Source organism: Rattus norvegicus, chromosome 10 (assembly GCF_021556685.1).
Source record: "Rattus norvegicus strain SHRSP/BbbUtx chromosome 10, alternate assembly SHRSP_T2T, whole genome shotgun sequence".
Lineage (NCBI taxonomy): Eukaryota > Metazoa > Chordata > Mammalia > Rodentia > Muridae > Rattus > Rattus norvegicus.
Genome location: NC_141543.1, coordinates 88,358,119 through 88,376,463, shown reverse-complemented (window position 1 = coordinate 88,376,463; position 18,345 = coordinate 88,358,119). Strand labels below are relative to the sequence as shown.

General features: G+C 56.3%; 1 protein-coding gene across 5 annotated transcripts; it reads left to right on the top strand.

The window, feature by feature from the left end:
* Window positions 1–1,192: 1,192 nt before the first annotated feature.
* Tbkbp1 (TBK1 binding protein 1) lies at window positions 1,193–16,399 on the top strand. 5 transcript variants are annotated; one of them, XM_087570046.1, is made up of 10 exons: window positions 1,193–1,328; window positions 3,109–3,362; window positions 3,675–3,797; window positions 4,008–4,112; window positions 5,122–5,302; window positions 6,039–6,214; window positions 6,304–6,365; window positions 12,987–13,105; window positions 13,252–13,970; window positions 14,922–16,399. In XM_087570046.1, the coding sequence occupies exons 2-10, from the start codon at window positions 3,138–3,140 to the stop codon at window positions 15,048–15,050; spliced, it is 1,839 nt and encodes a 612-aa protein (XP_087426172.1). In that variant the 5' UTR covers window positions 1,193–1,328; window positions 3,109–3,137; the 3' UTR covers window positions 15,051–16,399.
* Window positions 16,400–18,345: the final 1,946 nt, after the last annotated feature.

The following is an 18,345-nucleotide window of genomic DNA, read 5'->3' as shown; positions in this document are numbered from 1 at the left end:
CCTCCTTTGAAGAGTGTCAAGACTGGGGCTGGTCGTCCTGGGAGGAACAGTTTACCCAAGCCTAACATGTTTCTCTACAGTGGGGAAGATGACAACTGCCCTTGTTTCTCAAAAGCTCACACGGAACAAGAGACCTTTTCTTTCATCCTTCCCTTTTCAGAAGCATTCTGCTAGAAGCCAGAAAGGTGGATGCGGGTTCCAGGGAGTCTTCCGAGCTAAATACTGACGCCACCACAGCCCCTTCCCTAGCTTATGCCGGGCCTACGGAGTTGGGATTTGCATCTACCTCCCTGACAAGGCAAAGGGCCCTCAGCTTCCTTTCCTCTGGCGCTCTCCCAGCAGCAGTCAGGCTGGCTTTGCCTCTGTCCACGGTTCTTAATCCACCGGGGAACGAAAATGACTCATTAACATCTCCCAGGCACTCTCAGGGCACCTTGGCGTCTGATCCCTATTCTTTCCCCATTGGGGTGGCCTGTCGGGAATGAGCTCCTGTCTAAGTCAGAGGTGAAGTAACTTGCCCAAGGTCACGCAGTGGGAACGTGGCAAAAAAGACTTATCTTCCGCCTGGCAGTTTGGCAGGTGCTCAAATCTTTGTGTAAAGGGCGAGGTATGATGTTTCTTCATCTTTCTGGCCTCTGGGAGCGTCAATAAAGGGCTTGGGAGGGCTGTCCGTCTTCCCAAACGAACATTTTATCTCCTTAGTTCACTCTCACTTTCAAAGTTAGATTTAACTCTAATGTCTCTGTGTTCAAATGGATAGATCAGATCGATGCCCCTTCCTCCGAGAGCCAAGAGTAGATAGTCTGGTGATGTTTCTTCTTCGAAGACCAATAAAAAATAAAAATATTTTCCCCTAAATAAACAGCTCTACTTCTTCCCAAAATGTGCAACCCCAACTCCTGCCCCGAGGCGCCCCAGCACACAGTCCGCAGACACTGCGCCGGTCGGCGGGGAGGGGAGGCCGCGCGGCGGGGAGCTGGTGGGCGCCAGGCGCGCTGCCAGCCTCAGCCCGGCCGCACCGCGGGGGCCGCCGCCCCTCGCCACGTGGTGGTGGCAACCGCGGGGTCCCGGGCGACGGCCCAGCTGGAGAGACCCGGAGCAGCCGGGGAGGAGGAGGCGGAGGAGACGGCGGCGGCGGAGGAGGAGCGGGGCGGGCGAGCGGGAGGGAGGGGGCCGGGAGGGGAGGGGAGGGGGTGGGGAGAGACCCGGCGGCGGCGGCAGGGCGCGGAGCGGCGCGCGGTGCCAGGGGGTGGGGGCGCCGGGACCGGTCAGGGGAGGGAGCCGGCGGAGGGGTGCGCTGCGACTGCGAGCAGGAGCCCGCGGCAGCCGTGAGTGCGGGCCGGGGCCGGGGGAGGGGGAGGGGCGCGGCGGGCCGGGGCGGCTTGGGGCGCGGGAGGCCGGGGCCGGGGCGCAGGTGGGCGGGCGCTTCGCCCGGGAGCAGAGTGGGGAAGGGTCCTGCGCCGCTGCCCGCAGCCTACGGCCGGTCGGGCCGCCGCCGCTCAGTAGCCCGCCCGGGGCCCGGCCGCGGTGGGGGAGGGGGCTACGCGGTCTCTGCCCCACGGAGGGGAGGGGCGACAATTTCTGTCCTCCGAGCCCGAGGGGTTTAAAGAGCCGCTCTTAAAGGGACCGCTGGAGGGGCCTGGCCCGTACGGGCGCCCCCTCCCCAGTAGCCTGCGCGGGCGCTCCGCGCGCGGCCCCAGGATGCGGAGGAAGGCAGCTTGGGTCGCACGGCAGGGGTGTGTGGGGACACGGAGTCCTCGAGTGGGGGTGGCCCGAGGTCGTGGGCAGGGGTGGGGGTGGGGTGTGTAGTGAGCGCTGGCCGGCGGAGTAGGGGGAGGGGGGTGGCGTGGGCAAGAGAGGGTTAAAGGTGGGGCCAGCCCGACAAACAGGCGCACACGCTCCTTACTCAGACCTGTCACACGCGTCTCTCCGGCACTTAGCCGAGGCTGGGGGAGGGGGCCGAGGCCTGCACTGTCGGAACTCGCGCCTTCGGACCGAGCCCCCTCGCCGAAGCGCACACACGCTCCAGCGCGCGCACACACCTCGGACATTCCCATAGTGCCTCACGTGACACTCGGCCCGAACGTGCCCACCCTACCCACACGCTCACGCACGCGTGCTCACACGCGCACACACACAACCTCTGGTCGCTTCTGAACTCCGCGCTGACCCGGGTCCTCCGCCCCGCAAAAGCGCTCATTGACGGCGGCACACCTACACTCATTCACAGACACACACTCCCCCCCACATGCCAGCCACAGCCACACATTCATAAACAGGGCCGGGAGAAGTACACACGCACCCCCTCGCTGCCTACTCGTTTTGGGAGCCCTGAGTCATTCCTGCCCCCCTCCCAGGACTCCCCATTTCCCTGAGTGCAGGCACAATAGGACAAGCTGGAATCTCCCTTAATGGTCTTGGTTCCCCTAGGCCCCCTTGCCCAGTTTGCTGCCTCTGACACTCAGCCAAGGACTTCCTGTAGGTCTGCTGCGCCTGGACGGTTGCCACAGCCCCGGTGCACTTGGGGAGGCACTTCCTTTTCCTGAACTCTGGGATCCTGCGGGAGGAAGTTGGGCGGGGGCCGCAGAGGCCAGGCTGACTGGCGGGACTGGCCGTCCAGAAGCGCTGGCCTTCCTTAGATACAGGCGACAGAGGCCTGGGATGGGAATCTTGGCGGCTGTCGAGGTACTTGGGAAAAGGGGAGGTCTGGGGAGGAGACCAAGCCGAGTAGTCCAGGCAGGTTCAGGGCTGTGCCAATGCTGGGACAGCAGCCCTCCCATCCACAGGTCTCTTTGGGGTCTAGAAAGAGCCCTTCCCTGCTGCTGATTCTTGGCCCTGTTTATCAGTTGTCCCCTGACTCCACTCATGAGGTCTGTCTGGTTCCAGCTCCTTCCTCTATAAGCAGTCACAGTAGAGGACAGGGCAGAAACTTAGAGAGAGAGAGAGAGAGAGAGAGAGAGAGAGAGAGAGAGAGAGAGAGAGAGAGAGAGAGAGGTGAGATCTGTCTCCCAGCTGAAGCTTTACAGCTACCACAGGTTCCTTAGACCAGCCTGGAAGAGTTGGGAACAAACACCAGGCGATCCTCTTTACTCTGTCCTGCTCTCTCAGGAGGCCCAGTGTGGGCTGAAGCCCTTACCATGGAGTCCATGTTTGAAGATGACATCAGCATCCTGACCCAAGAGGCCTTGGGGCCCAGTGAGGTGTGGCTGGATGGTCCTGGAGACCCGTCACTGGGAGGGGACATGTGCTCTGCCTCCCATTTTGCTCTCATCACAGCCTATGGAGATATCAAAGAGCGGCTAGGAGGCCTGGAGAGAGAGAATGCCACCCTCCGCCGTCGCCTCAAAGTCTATGAGATTAAGGTCAGAACCCAGATGGGATGGAGAGTTGAATAATTGTGCTGCGAGGGTGGGAGGGTGCTGGAAGAGATCCCAAGGGTCCAAGGAGGTGGCCAGAACTGGAGGCTGGCTGGTCCCTAAAGAAGTGGCTGCTTTGGGTATGAGGAACTCTGCTCCTGCAGCCAATCTCAGGGGTGAAGGAGGAGCTCAGCTTTGGAGTGGTGGGTCCTGTTGGAGAGGGAAGGGAGAGGAGTCTCTGAAGTATGTTATGGGGTTCAGGCACAGAGTGGTCATGGGATGGGAAGCCAGGCTTCTCTGAGGACTAACCTCCCACAGTATCCGCTGATCACCGATTTTGGAGAAGAGCATGGCTTCCCTCTGTATGAAATCAAGGATGGCTCCCTGCTGGAGGTGGAGAAGGTCAGTCTGCAGCAACGGCTCAATCAGTTCCAACACGAGGTGAGGACTTGCTATCTTCCCATCAACCCAGCTCCCTTAGGTTCCTGATTCCATCACCTTGCCCCCAACCCCATCGTGGCCTCTGCCCTCCCTCAATCAGCTTCAGCCCTTCCTATTTCTATTAGGAATGGGGTTAGGGAGTTTGGGGAGCCCCTCCACTCCCGGTCAAGGATGGCCCTGACCCCAGCACACCTCTCTGAATCTACCCAGTTGCAGAAGAATAAGGAGCAGGAAGAACAGCTCGGGGAGATGATCCAGGCTTACGAGAAACTGTGTGTGGAGAAAAGCGACCTGGAGACAGAGCTGGGGGAGATGGTGAGACCCAGAGAGTGGGGGCGAGGTACCCGACGTGGTGTGATTCTATATGAGCATTCCTGCCCTGTGAGTGTGTGTTGCCCGTGTGTCACACACACCCTGCTTGTGTACACACTCCCTGTATCCATTCGTCCCTATCTGTGAATGCCTGCCTCCCGTGTGAAGAAAACAGTATCACTTGGGTCATGGGTGACTCTGTCCTCTGGGCTACGCAGTGCTAGGATGCTGTGTATGCATTTGGCTCTCACAATGCGTTAACCATATCTATGGTACAGAGTCTGGGAGCCCAGAGCACTAGATAGCTCCCAGAACAAGTGAGAGTCGCCATGTGGCCATTTGTGTGTGGGCAAGTGGCAGCGTCAAGAGACAAGGTCTCTGTCAACTCCTTGCTGTGACCTTGGTCAAATTATTTAGCTTTCATCCCCTCATCTGAAAAGCAGGGTAAATGGCAAACCATCTCATTAAGCCACTGTGAGGGTAATGGGACATTTGTGTAAGACGATTTTCCTTTTATAGCCAGGAACTGTTAGTGAGGCACTTGCTGAATGCCAGGCAGTGTTCCTATCCCTCTACGCACGCACACTTACTCATTTTAGCTCTCACAACAATCAAAGAGGTAGGCGTGGTACTGCTATCCCCATTTTATACAGGAGGTAGACAAAGCCTAGAAGTATTTAAGTCTTGTATGCAAATGCAAGCTACATTCCTGAGGAAGTGAGGTGGCTGGACCTGGAGCCCAGTGTTTGCGTGAATGTCCCTGTGTGATAAGAGAGGAGGTTTAGTTCTGACCTTGGCAGCAACAGTAGCTAGAAACATCTGCATTGCAGGTACTGGGACAGGAGTCCTCACCCCTGTGGCCACTTGGAGCGTGAGTGTGGGACACTGCAGCTGTCTGTGCTCCAGTCTGGAGAGTGATGATTACCCAGCGTGGGGGACTATTGGGTTTGGGAGCCCATAGGGTTCCCTGACCCTGTATGGACGCTTGGCCCTCCTCTGTCTTTCCCTGCAGCGAGCTCTGGTAGAGACACACCTACGGCAGATCTGTGGTTTGGAGAAACAGCTGCAGCAACAGCAAGGCCTCCGGGATGCAGCTTTCTCCAGCCTGAGCCCCCCAGCGGTCCCTGCCACAGCCTGTCCTGACCTGGACCTGCACTATCTGGCTCTGAGAGGGGGACCTGCCTTGGGTCATGGTGAGATTTCAACGACCCCTACCTTCCTGCTCGCTGTGTCTGCAACTCGCTGTGACTCCCATTTCAGTGTGACTGGACACCCCTGGCTTGCCTAAAGCCTCAATCCAATATGTTGCTTTTGTTTTTTTGTTTCTTTTCTTTGTGTTTCTTTTCTTTTTGTTTCTTTTCCTTTTTTTTTTTCCAATTTGTTTGTTTGTTTAAGATAAGGTCTCACTACACAGCCCCAGTTAGTCTGGTATTCACTGTGTATGCTAGGCTGTCCTTGAACTTGGAATAATACTCCTTATTCTGTCTCCCCAGTTCTGGGGTTAAAATCATGTAGCGCCACACCTGACTCATATCTTAAGTATCTTAAATTTATTCATAATTATTCCTTTCTCCTCTCCAACTGTTCCTCCACCCTAGCTACACTTTTCACAAGTTCTCCCACTGACATCCCTTGGCCATCTAGATCATGCAATTCTTGGGTGTGCCAGCAGAGGGCGTCCCCACTCAGTCCCCCTAGGCTGTGTGGTTAGTAGAGGTCCCTGAGAATGCTTCTGATTGCTGGTTCTAATCTGAGACGCCTTCCAGAACCCATCCTTACTTCCCTTGTAATAGTATCTGGTCCTTGGGTGTTTGTCTCCTCTCAGTACCTTGGACTGAGTCCCTGTCCTCCATTTTCTCTTTGTGTGGATCTGGGAGTCAGAGGAGGCAGCTAAAGCCTGCCTGACATCACCTTGTCTCCTGATAGCAGGCTGGCCTGGCCCTACCAGTGTAAGTGTGAGTGAGTTGGAGCGGAGACGCCTGGAAGAGGCCCTGGAGGCTGCGCAGGGGGAGGCTCGGGGAGCTCAGCTCCGGGAGGAGCAACTCCAGGCAGAATGTGAGCGGCTTCAGGGAGAGCTGAAGCAGCTGCAGGAGACCCGGGCCCAGGTAAAGGGAACTTTGGAGCTGCACAGAATAGCCGAGAAAGGGTCTGGACAGAGGTGAGGCTGGCTCTGACCTCTTACTTTTCTCCCCAGGATCTGGCCTCCAACCAGTCGGAATGTGGCATGGCTTGGGTAAAGAGAGTTGGGGACGATCAGTAAGTCCTATCTAGCCCTTGCCCTCCCAACCCCACACGCTAGGGGTCTCTCAGGTCTCCCTCGTTTGCTTTCCGTCTGTCCACATGATTTCAGTGACCTGTCTTTCTAGGTCTTGGGGTGTGGTGCCTGGGTTGCTTACCACCCTGCCCCTGTTACAGGAAACGGGGAGGGGCTCTGAAGTATTCTGGGTCTGGACCAGGCCCATCTCTTCTCACCATGTGGGGTGGGAGATGTATTCAGTGGCATTGCCGCTCTGTTCTGTGTTCTCTATACCAAGTTTTCTACTTCAGAAACAAAACTCAGCCGGTCAGGTTACCCACTCTGACTGGAGAGGAGGGAGGTGGTCTCCCTCATTTGGGATTTGACCTGCCTTGTCTGTTTATTAAAAGGGAGGGATCGGGTAGAAAATATCTTTATCTGTGGGGAACATGACAGTGGGGCCTTGGATGTGCTGAGCACCAAGGGAGCCTGGTGACTTTCACAGCTTATCCTCTGAGAAACTGGTTAAACTTCCCTGTGCTTAGTTCCCCTCCGACAGATGAGGTGAGGGGTACAGGTTCCTTACCAGAGACCACTGAGGCCCAGAGAGGGAGGAGCTAGCCTTCCCTCACACAGCATAACTAGTTCCCAGGGTCTCAAGGACCCTCCCTCCCAACAGGTTTCCTTTCAGCTTCTAGCCAGCCAGGGGTACCCCCTTGCTTCCTCTCCCCAGCAGGGTGAGCGCCTGGGTGGATGAAGGACAGCCAAGAGGGTGAGAATCCAGGTTGTGAGACTGATGGGGGAGACCCCTCCCTCAGCTAGGCTTCTGTGGGCCTGGGAGGGAGCTTGGTAGGAAGGGTCCACCCTAGCTTGTGGTTGGGGCTCTGGGATCACTGAACCCCATTTGTTCAAACCTGGAACACACACACACTGACAGTGTAGATCTTTGCTTAACCCAGAGGTTATGCCAAAGGCACCATGAGGGGTCAGTGATTCCAAGCCCCCCTTCTCATAGTGAAAGTTACACACACACACACACACACACACACACACACACACACACACACACACAGCTGACATATAATCACGTAGGCTATGAGCCCAGGAACTCTGTCTGGGCTGAGGAAAGGCTTTGCCTTCTTGACTTAGCCTTTGTCTCTCTGGACCCTGGGATCCCCTCCAGGGCTCAGAAGTCAGTCAGTCATTGCTGTCAGATGTGAGAGTGGAGTAAAACTTGGGAAGAGGCAAAAAGGGAAGGATCCTCAGGGGCCAGGGATATGTGTGTGTGAGGGACGAGGGACAGATAACACTATCCCCAAAGGTGTTTCCGAAGCTCTGTCAAACATTGCTTGTTCTAGACAAGGCAGTCCCTTCCCTTCCAACCTAAGGGAGCGGGCTAAGGCAATTCTCCCGCGTGGTGGGCTCCTCTTAGACTTGTGTGTGGCTTCCTTTACCACAGGCCCCCTGGATCTCCGTCAGTCTAGCAGGCCCTGCCTGCTCATTTCTTCCCTTTAGCCTGTATGCTTTTGGACAGCCCCAGCGTGGGAGAATCAATTCTCGGAAGAAGTCCTTACTCTCCTGGTAGCTTTATTTTCTTATAAACTCAGCCTTTTTAATAACAGGCAATTCACTGGGGCTCCTCCCGTCTTCCTACCTAAAGATGGCTCAGTCACCTCTCTCTGGCTCCCAGGATCAGCAATCCTCCTCTTCTATTTACTTCTGCTGACTCCATGGCAAGTGGGAATCTCATTGATGGGCTTTCCTGGGAATGAAATGCTAGCACCAAGTTACCTGGAGAGGGGGCAGCTCCTGAGTCCAGCCTGCCTCTAGGTATAACTCTTCCTATCTTGAAGGTGCCTTCAGACTCAGCTTGTTCTCTGGGGCAGCCAACATGAACACAGTGATCCTCCATTAAAACAGCTCCTTTCACAGTTGCCCGTATGAACCCCATCCCAGTGCTGTCTGTGCTTAAGAGCAGCCTTGGAGGTGGCAATCCCTTGTTCTCAGCCCCCTGCCCACAAACTCTAACCTCCAGTGACTCCCAGCAAGCAAGACTGACGCCAGGCCAGACATACTAGGCTGGCGCCCTCCAGGTCTGACCTGTGGGTAAGATTCTAATGCATAGCTTGCTTCCTGCTGGTCACAGCCCCAGGAGCCAAATGGTCACAGAGGAAGGCAAGGGGGGGGGGGGTGTGATGGCGTTCACAGAACTTGTAAGGATGTTCAGGGAGGAAAGGACCCAGGAAGGTCCCAGTCAAGATGGCATCTGGAGGATGCCCCTGGTCCCCTCCCCTCTGGGGCTGTGGATTCCTGGGTGTGGCTGTTGAAAGTATGGCAAATGCTGGGGAACAGAGGCATTTTAGAGAGGGCTCTAAGTAGACAGTGTCTCTGGAAGGCAGAGGGGTCTTTTGTTGGTGAGGGGCCCAGTGAAAAGATGAGGTTCACTATAGATAACCAGGGGAAAATCATGAATTACAGCCCTTTCTTCCTTCCTAATGTGGGGGGCTCAGGTTGCAACCTGGGAGCTTTTCCGCCCACTCCTCCCACCCCCCTCTCTCCACCCACAAGCCTCTGCGTGGGCTGTGGTTAGTGGTGGGGAAGTGTGAACTCAGAAGAGAGAGGATGGAAACTCTGCACAGAGGTCAAGGGCAGTGTGGGGTGGGTCAGGACGGAAGTCGGAGACCCCCGTGTACCCTGAGCTTAGCCTCCTGCCCCCAGAAGCAGTAAGCCCAAGGCCGCCTCCTTCAGGCTTCTCACCCTCTCTACTTCCTTTCTTTTAAGTCTCCTCAGGCCTGATACCCAGAGCACAAAGAACTTAGCACTGGAAGCCGCAGGGCACCCTGAGGGTGGGCAGGGGTTCTGCTGGTCTGATGGACTGTGGGTTCAGAAGGCATTTCCACCCTGTGCAGAGCTGAGCCCGGAGCTGAGAGCGGCTCTTGGCGTCCTCTCCCTGTAGAGACATTGCACACCTTATCAGTTATCACTGCGTGGTTTTTGTTGTTCCTCGGCTGAGTTTTGGTTTGGTTTTTGTTTTTTAAGACAGAGGTTCCTGTAGTTTTGAACTTGCTACATAACTGGGGATGCCTTTACATCCTTGTTCCCCTAGCTCTACCTTCCAAGTTCAACTGGGTTATTTATTTATTTATTTATTTATTTATTTATTTATTTATTTATTTAGAGACAGGGTCGTACTGCGTTTCTCTGGCAGTACTGGAACTCACTACGTAGATCAGGCTGGCCTGGAACTCACAGATACTCGGCTGCCTCTGCTGGGATTAAAGGCCTGGGCCACTGTATCCGGCACTTTTGTCTTTTTTGAGACAGTCTGTCACTATGTAGCCTTGCCCGGCCTTTAACCTATGATGGTCCTCCTGCCTCTTCTCCCCATGTGCTTGGATTATAGACATGAGCATCCAGCATACTAAATCTTAATCCTGCACCTTAAAGGCCGAGGCCCTAGTTCGGGCTTTCTCGTCCACACCTGTCTGTCTAGACTGGACCCCAGGTCAGGTGCCGCCCCTACAGAGCTTCATCTTACTCTGGTAAACATGAGGCACTAAGAAGTTGGGGAACCAGGGACCGGCAGTCCAGGCAGGTCCCAGCGTGGAGTGACCAGGATCACTGTTGGTCTGGCCCACGTGGCTCTGCAGGTAGGAGGGCTTTTATAAGACGGTGACCATGTGATTTGTTGACCAGATTGCATCACTTTTGAAAGTGAAAGGGGGACATTGTTAATTATGCGACTAGTGTGAGCAGGGACAGGCCTGGGCAAACAGGGACCCTGGTTCCTGCCACACCGTGGGCTGCTCAGCCCCGCTGTATCTAGGGAAGCTTCTGGACACACAGCCATCTGGCTCTGCCTGGTAGAGGGTGCCATGAAGAGCTGGGGTCGGGGGACCACAAGTCATAGCTGGTCGAGGAGCAGAGGAGCATGAAGGGCTCAAGGCTCTGGAAAGGAAGTGGTGGAGCACTGGCTTGTTGCAAAGCGACTTCCTCCTCCGCCAGCCCGCAACCTCAAGTCCGCTCCACGGCCTGGTGCCTGTGGTCCCCTCCCTGAGGGTCTGGCAGGCGGGAAGACTGATGCTGGGTGTGCCTGTGGGTGGGTGGAAAGTTTGGCCCCTAAATTCCCCTGCTGGGTGGGGTGGCTGGGGCAGCGAGGGGCAGCCATGGGTAAGGATGGAAGAGGTCAGGAGGGCTGGGAACGCCGGTTCTGCTTTCCTCCCAGGTCTGCATCCAGTGATGGCTCTGCCACAGAGCAGCCCTTTCCTCACACACCCAGCTCTGTTCCAAGCCTTATTCTGAGCGGTGCCTGACTTCCCCCCACCTCTCATTCTGACCCTTAACTGTGTCCACAGTCACAGGATCACAGAATCCAGCTGCACCCTCACCCGGCTTTCCCCCAGCCTTTAAGCTGATCTCATGACTTGGCTGAGTTCTGGCCCCACTGAATCCTCCCTACACTGACACAGGGAGCCTGTGTGGCTCAGAAGCGGCTCTTAGGCAGACAGGTTTGGGAGAAGGTGCTCAAGTCTTGGGCCTTCCGGTTTGTAGGTGCTTTACTAGTGCTGGTGAAGGTAAATGCCTCCAGGAGGGGTTTGAGATCCCTGGAATACTGGAGAGAAGGATGAATGAAAGGTTAAGTCAAAAAGGAGAGGGAGCCCCTTTCCTGCCAGCTCTGCGACTTGTACTCCGGCTTCTCTAAAGATGCTAACCCAGAGGGCTGAGGTGCCAACAGCAAGTGTTCGAGTCACTGCTCTGCGACCACCAAGACCTTCCCTTTCCCTGTATGCCTGTCAGCCTTCTTCACTCTTCCCAGGGCACACGTACTTCTCTGAACACCTGGGCCTCTTCCTCCTCCCTTTCCTTCTGCTTTCTCACTTGATTTCCCCCACGTCCCTGAGGTTTGGGAGCCGTAAGAGTAATGTTGATAGCCTGAACTTTGGAATTTGGGGAGGCCGGTGATCCTCTCGGAGCTTTAAGGACATGACCAAGTGACTACCTCTGTACCGGCTTTCTTACCTGTGAGGTGCACTGGCTTAGAGTAGTGATGAAGACAAACAAAGGTCCCAGCACCAAGCCTGGCCCATGATCAGCGTTCATCACCCAGGGCTGCATGTGCTGCTGCTCACATGACCTGTCCTCCCTCGAGTCATGACGGTGAAAAGGCTCTCAGGTGTGGCCAGGAAGTCAGGAAGCAGGGTGTGTATTTAGACGCACGTGTGAGGCTCTGGGTTGTGTTGTCAAGTTGAGATTTTTTTCCACTGAATTGGCAGTGTTTGTGGTGAGTCATTCTGGTACGTAGCCTATTCAACTATTGGTGTGTGAGGAGAGAGCTGCCAGAGAAAGGGCATGTCCCTAAGGACTGCGGGGTGTCAGGAGGAGGTCAGAGTGCCTCAGTCTGTCCAGGGTCTCAGTCTTTGTGAGGGTGACCTGTGGCTCTAAGAGGATTGTATCAGCTTGCTCAGGGCCCCGGTGTCATCTTGGAGAGGGTCCGAGCTAGGAGCTTCTTCAGTTTCTTGTAGCTCCATTTTCCCTCCACTCCAAGGAGAGTGTCAGGCACTGGGCTGTGGAAACTAGGGTGGCTCCTGACAAGGGAGCCAGCAGGGAGCAAGGGGCCTGGAGAACTGAATGTGGCAGGTGAGATCTCCCAGGCAGGGTGTGAAGGAGATGACCTGTATCTGTCACCTGGGATGCAGCAGGGAAGGTGGATGAGGATAGCAACTGTGCTTTGTGGGTAGACATGACATTCCACAGCTGCACTGTCCCGAGCTCCCCCTGGCTCCCACTGCTGTGTGCACAGCAGGACCCTGTCTTCCAGAAGCCCCTAGTCTGACTCGAGCAGACAGCTCCTGCCCTCGGATTGCTTTCAATCTAAAAACCGAGACTTTCTGGAGCAGTCCCCAGTTTGGTATGGGACACACCTGGACTTCCCACTCTGATAGGAAGGCATCGCTTCTTCCCAGACTTGTGAAGTGAAGGTGGGGGAGCAGACGATGCATCTCACAAACATGGGGCCTGAGATTCGGTGGGGTGGTGGCCATGGAGCCTGAGACTGGGTTCCCTAAACAACCAACCAGTAGGCCTTGTTTTCCCTGAGCACTGGGCTTAGCTCCCAGAGTCCTTACTGTGATTGGATTAAAAGCAGGTTTACACCGTGGTGTCCCCAGATTACTGAGAGCACAGTCCCAGTAGCCTAACCCTGAACCACATCTGTACCCAGGCTCTCAGTCCTCCTACTCCTGCATCCGCCTCCTGAGTGGCAGGGGCTGTGACCAGGGGCCTGTGCTAGTGTGTGCGCTGTGTAAACTCAGTATGACTTTCTTAGGAATCTCAATTTCTGCCCAAATCCGAAAGACATTCACACATGAGGTATGGTCAGTCCCCACATGAGATTCAGTCCAGGGATATCTTGGAATCTCTCTATTCCACACCCTTGCCTTAGACAGGGGACCTCTGCTCCAGTGTGGGATCCCTGCAGAGGGAGGCTCCCTGGAAGAGGCAGCTCTTAAGGTAGATCTAAAGGCACAGAGGATCCCTGTAGCTGGGGTTGGTGTGAACTGTGCTTGGCAGAGCAGTTCTTTTCTAGAGCCAGGGCAGAACCACATCCCGTTTCTTCCTCACCCCTTGCCCTCTGACCTCAGGGTGAACTTGGCACTGGCCTATACAGAACTGACCGAGGAGCTGGGTCGCCTTCGGGAGTTGAGTTCCCTGCAGGGGAGGATCTTGAGGACTTTGCTACAGGAACAGGCCCGCAATGCAGGTGAGACTGCCTGAGCCCTGCAGGTCCCTGATGTGGGAACAGGGGTGCTGGGCCCAGGAGTCATCTTCCACTCCCTGGATGGGCATTGCCCTCATAAGCCCCTGGCTTGCCTCTCCATCCAGTCTGTCCTGCGTTGTCTTTCCCAGGCCAAAGGCACTCACCGCTGTCACAACGTCACTCCCCGGCCCCCGCGTGCCCCTCACCCTCCCCACCTGCCCGACCGCCGCCCTGTGCCCCATGCCAGTCCCCCGCTGCACAGCGCCGTTCGCCCGTGCCCCCGTGCCCTTCACCCCAGCAGCGCCGCTCGCCCGCCTCGCCGTCCTGCCCGTCGCCGGTCCCACAGCGCCGCTCGCCGGTGCCGCCGTCGTGCCAGTCGCCCAGTCCGCAGCGCCGCTCGCCTGTGCCACCCAGCTGCCCGGCCCCGCAGCCCCGGCCACCGCCACCACCGGGGGAGAGGACGCTGGCCGAGCGTGCCTATGCTAAGCCGCCCAGCCACCACGCCAAGGCCGGCTTCCAGGGCCGCCGCAGCTACTCGGAGCTAGCGGAGGGGGCGGCCTACGCTGCTGCCTCCCCCGCCTGGCTGCAGGCCGAGGCTGCCACGCTCCCTAAGCCCCGCGCCTATGGCGGAGAGCTCTACGGCCCGGGCAGGCCGCTCAGCCCGCGCCGAGCCTTCGAGGGCATCCGCTTGCGCTTTGAGAAACAGCCATCGGAGGAAGAGGAGTGGGCCATGCCCGCCAGCCCGCCCAGTCCCGAGGCGAGCACCATCCGCTGCGCCTCATTCTGTGCGGGCTTCCCCATCCCAGAGTCACCTGCGGCCACCGCCTATGCCCACGCTGAGCACGCACAGTCCTGGCCATCCATCAATGTGAGTAGTGTCCTGCTTCCCTCGGCCTGGGTATCTTAAGAGCCTGCCCTTTTTCTGCGGTCGCACCTTATTGCTCATCTTCACACATGGTAGGCAGGGACGACCCTGCAAACACATCCTAGCTTAGTCTCCCCCTCCATCCTTTTCTGGTTGGTAGTAATAAGCCCCCACCCCCACCTGCACTATTAAAAGTGTGGTCCTCAAAGTGACAGTCCCGGCTTTGATTCCGACTCCATTGCACAGTGTCTGAAGAAGCCCCTTCAAGTTCTCTCCGTTGTCTTGTCCGTGAAAGGAGGACAATGATGCTATTGCCTTAGGAGGGGTTTAGGAAGAGGCAGCAACCCTAAAGTAATTTTGGGATGGGTGGCTCAAGCACACTATTGTTGGCAAGCAGAGGATGGGACACTAAAAGGGACAGAACCTGGACCCACTTAGGGACAGGCCTACCTATTCAGTTCCCTCCCCCAGGCCTCAGAGCCTGGGCTCTTTCCTGTCTGCCCAGAAGACTAGCCCATTTCTGTCTGTCCGGCATGCTAGCCCATTTCTGTCTGTCCGGCATGCTAGCCCATTTCAGGGCTCAGCCTTTCACCAAATTAATGTTTCCTGAGTGTCACAGCCGCCCCTTGCCACTTGGAAGGCCTGACATCTGTTCCAAAGCCAGACAAAATTACCATGGGGTTGTGTGTGGTTTAGGTTGACTGTGCCAGTCACTCTGGAAGCATGCATGTCTAGGGTGGTCCCCTCATCACGGACGTGCCCCTCACTGAGCAGTGACTCTTACAGGCTTTCTTAGCCCTATGGGCAGAGTGTAAATGTTGAGCTGTGACTGGAGTGGATGTGGAGGGTGGTGCTGCAGAAAGGCTCCCCAGGCTCCACATGCTGTAGCCCTCCCTGGTATGAGCAGGCTGGGGTGTGAGGTGGACTCTAAGTGCCTTCATTTTCTTCCTGCAGCTACTGATGGAGACGGTGGGCTCCGACATCCGAAGTTGCCCCCTCTGCCAGTTGGGTTTCCCTGTCGGGTACCCAGATGATGCCCTCATCAAACACATTGACTCCCACCTGGAGAACAGCAAGATCTAGGGCACCTCTCCCACAACTGTTTCTCTGTTCTCTCTCATCACCCCCAAACACTCACTTTGAATGCTGCATGAATCTCGTGGGGGGCCCTGCCCCTTGCGGCCCCCAGATACCTCCACTGGCTACCGAGTCGATGTGTGTGCCGCCTTCCCTGGTCCAGGCACCACCCAGCTCCGGCTCTTTCCTGGAGGTCAACCAAGGCTCCCACATCTTCCTGGTTCCTCCTGGGGAGTGGGGATCTGGTCTGGGATGAGGAGGACATACCCTCCACCTCTCTCTGCCTTTCTGTCCTTCAACAGGGTTGTCTCCAAGAGGAAGTCTAGTACTCATGGGAGGGAGAGGAAGAGGTGTCAAGAGCTCTGGGAGCCCCTTCCCAATGTCTGTCTTTCCTGGGCTGGGTTCTTCCAGGAAGAACCTCTTGGTAGGGTCTCAGAGCCCGCCCTGCACACCGACGCCAGCCCTCTGTCTCATGACCGACCAGCTTGGGGCTCGTGGTACTGGGGAAAGAGGCATCTTGTTTCTTGTTGTCACTGCAGGCCAGCTCTGTTCTCCCCCTCTGTACACCCTGGGAAACTGGAATGGTGGCAGAGGGGTGGGAGGACCCTGCAGGCCTTGGATGATCCAGCCCAAAGGGGCTGCCTTGAGGCTAGGACTCCTGGGCCATTACCCTCAGTCCAGGGGACTGCACCAGCCTCACAGGCCTGGGCCCTTCAGGAGCCCCTGGCACTAAGGTGCAGATCACCAAGGCAGATGCCTCCACCCTGCCCCCTACTGCAGCTCCTGACACCACAGGTTCCCCAGAGCCCAAGTGTGACTCAGCCTGCGTTTGCTGGGTGGGTGTTATCAGCCCCTCCCTCCCAGGCCAGAACCTGAGATTGGGACCTGGGTGCTGTGGAGATCAATTTCAAAAGAGCTAACCCCCTTCCCAAACCCACCCCCCATTCCCTCTGTGAAATCTACCTCAGAGTCGTCCCCTTAGAAAGACAGGGGAGTGGGAGGCTGGGGCCCCAGGCTGAGGTGGGAGCCTCCTGAGGGAGTCTGCTGCCCACTATGAATCCACCCCTCACTTGAGCCTCCCTGGGGCCTTGGCCGGCCGATGCCAGTGAAAACCACTGTCATCCCATGTGCCATTCTGATCCAAATCTTCCAGGCCCTCTCCCCACACCCCTCCTTCCTCTGTGCAGGGGGTGAGGGGTACGTCAGCAGGGAAGGGGCCAAGGACTCCAGAGACTTGTCATTGTACCCTGAGTGTTCCCCAGAGAGGGGACATGGGGAAGGGGGCCTGTAGAGGGGAGAGAGAGCCAAGTGCTCTCTGAACAAGTTGAAAGTCCAAATAAAACGTACCTGTTCCATCTGCGCTCGGGCTGTCTTCCATGGGTGGGATGGGGCCTTGGCCCTCACTGCGAAGATCTTGGAAATAGCAGCCACTGGGGAGCTGGGACTGGTGAGTATGGTCAGCTCACACTCTGTGACTCTGTTGATCATGCTGGATGGTGGTCACAGATCATATCCTCACTGAGAACAGGTTCGAAGCAGCCGCCCATCCCTGATCAGCTGCAGGGGCTCTTGAATTTTCCCTCTCAGCCTGTCTGCCCAGCAGAAGTTCGAGAGCTCTGGGCCATCTTAGTGGATCAGTAGGTAGCCCTTATTTTTCTCAGAAAACTTCTGAATGTCAGGAGAACAGCACATAACCCCGTGTTCTGGGTCCGCATGTCTCCAAGACTACTAGAACAGGGCCAGGCTTTAGGCTCAACTGCTACCTCAAACACCCCAAACTGGGAGGTCAGAGCTGGGTCACGAACTCATGACTTTTACCCTAGCCTGAGCTGCGCCCCCTGTGTGGAGTCAAAAAGAGAATCTGGGGGCTGGGGATTTAGCTCAGTGGTAGAGCGCTTACCTAGGAAGCGCAAGGCCCTGGGTTCGGTCCCCAGCTCCGAAAAAAAGAACCAAAAAAAAAAAAAAAAAAAAAAAAAAAGAGAATCTGAGTTATTTATTCATCGACCCTATCGTTTCCATGTGCCTTCCCCCCCCCCCTCAATGGCCACTTCAAAATAGGAAAGGGGACTAGGGGAAGGGCTGTGGGTATGGCTTAACAGTAGGGCTTTTGGCCAGCATGTACAAGAGCCCTGGGTTGAATCCATGGAACTAGAAAGAAAATACAGGACACGGAGGTCTACATTCATCAGTGACTTGAGGTTTGACTCTAGAACATGCAGCAAGAGCCGACCTCTCCACCCCGTGTGTGGTCGTAAGCGGCTACCATCTGCAGCCAAGACCTGCCTGAGTGACAGGAAAGATAGAGCAGCTTGCAGATGTAGCTCACAGCCCTGAGAAAGGAGATTCTAGGACACCTTAGTGGTCCCCATGGCTCTGGAAGCACTGGCTCCTGTGACACAGAGACTTAGGGATGGTCCAGGAACACACGGAAGTTCTGGGCCTTGAAAAAAGAGGCCTGGGGTGGTTAGGGGCTGAGAATGAGCCCACACATGGGCACAGGCACACCAAGTGACCTGAACGTAGTTCCTGGGTGTGGCTGGAGTGGGAGTGAGCCCAGGTGTCCTGCCTGGACCTTCCCCTGTCATCAGGGTAAAGAGAGCGTGGGGACATTGGATGCAGACTCTGGCAGCTTGTCTCCCTGATTTCTAGGGACTCAGGAAAAGCTCAAGTACAGAGAAGAATGTTGCTGGGGGGAAAGAGAAGGTGGGGGAGGGAAAAGGCAGTGTGCCTTCCTCTAGGTCCCCTCCAAAGCCAGACTTCCCTCTGACACTCCTGAAAGGAATGGACTGGGAGCAGGGGAGCTGGGGAGCCTGCGACCCTCATCCCTCCCACCTTTCAAGCGGAATTGTGATCACAAGGGACATTTGTTACAGATTGTTCTTTGGAGCCCAGAGGGCAACAGGAGGGGGCCGAGAATTGCAGGGTTCAGGGACCAGGAGGTTGACATTTCTAGGCTGGAGTTGGAAGGTTGGAACAACTTTCCCTTGAGTAGGATAGAGCGGAGACCCTTGAGAGACTAGAAGTGATTCCTGTGGACCCACTTGCTTGCCCCAGCACAGGTCCAAAGACCAGGAGGTGAGGGTGAGTACTTAGCAGAGGTCAAGCCACTCAGGGACTCTCCAACAGCCTCTCCAGTTCTGGCCCATCCCCCAAATTTTCCCATCTGGAGGTCTCAGATCTTGCAGACTCTTGCCTAAGTCCACAGGTAGGCTATGTCAGGTGATCTTCTGAGGAGGGTGACAGCTCTTTGTGGCCTCTGCTGAGCAAAAGCTGATTGGTACTAAAGGGAGGGGTGTGTGGA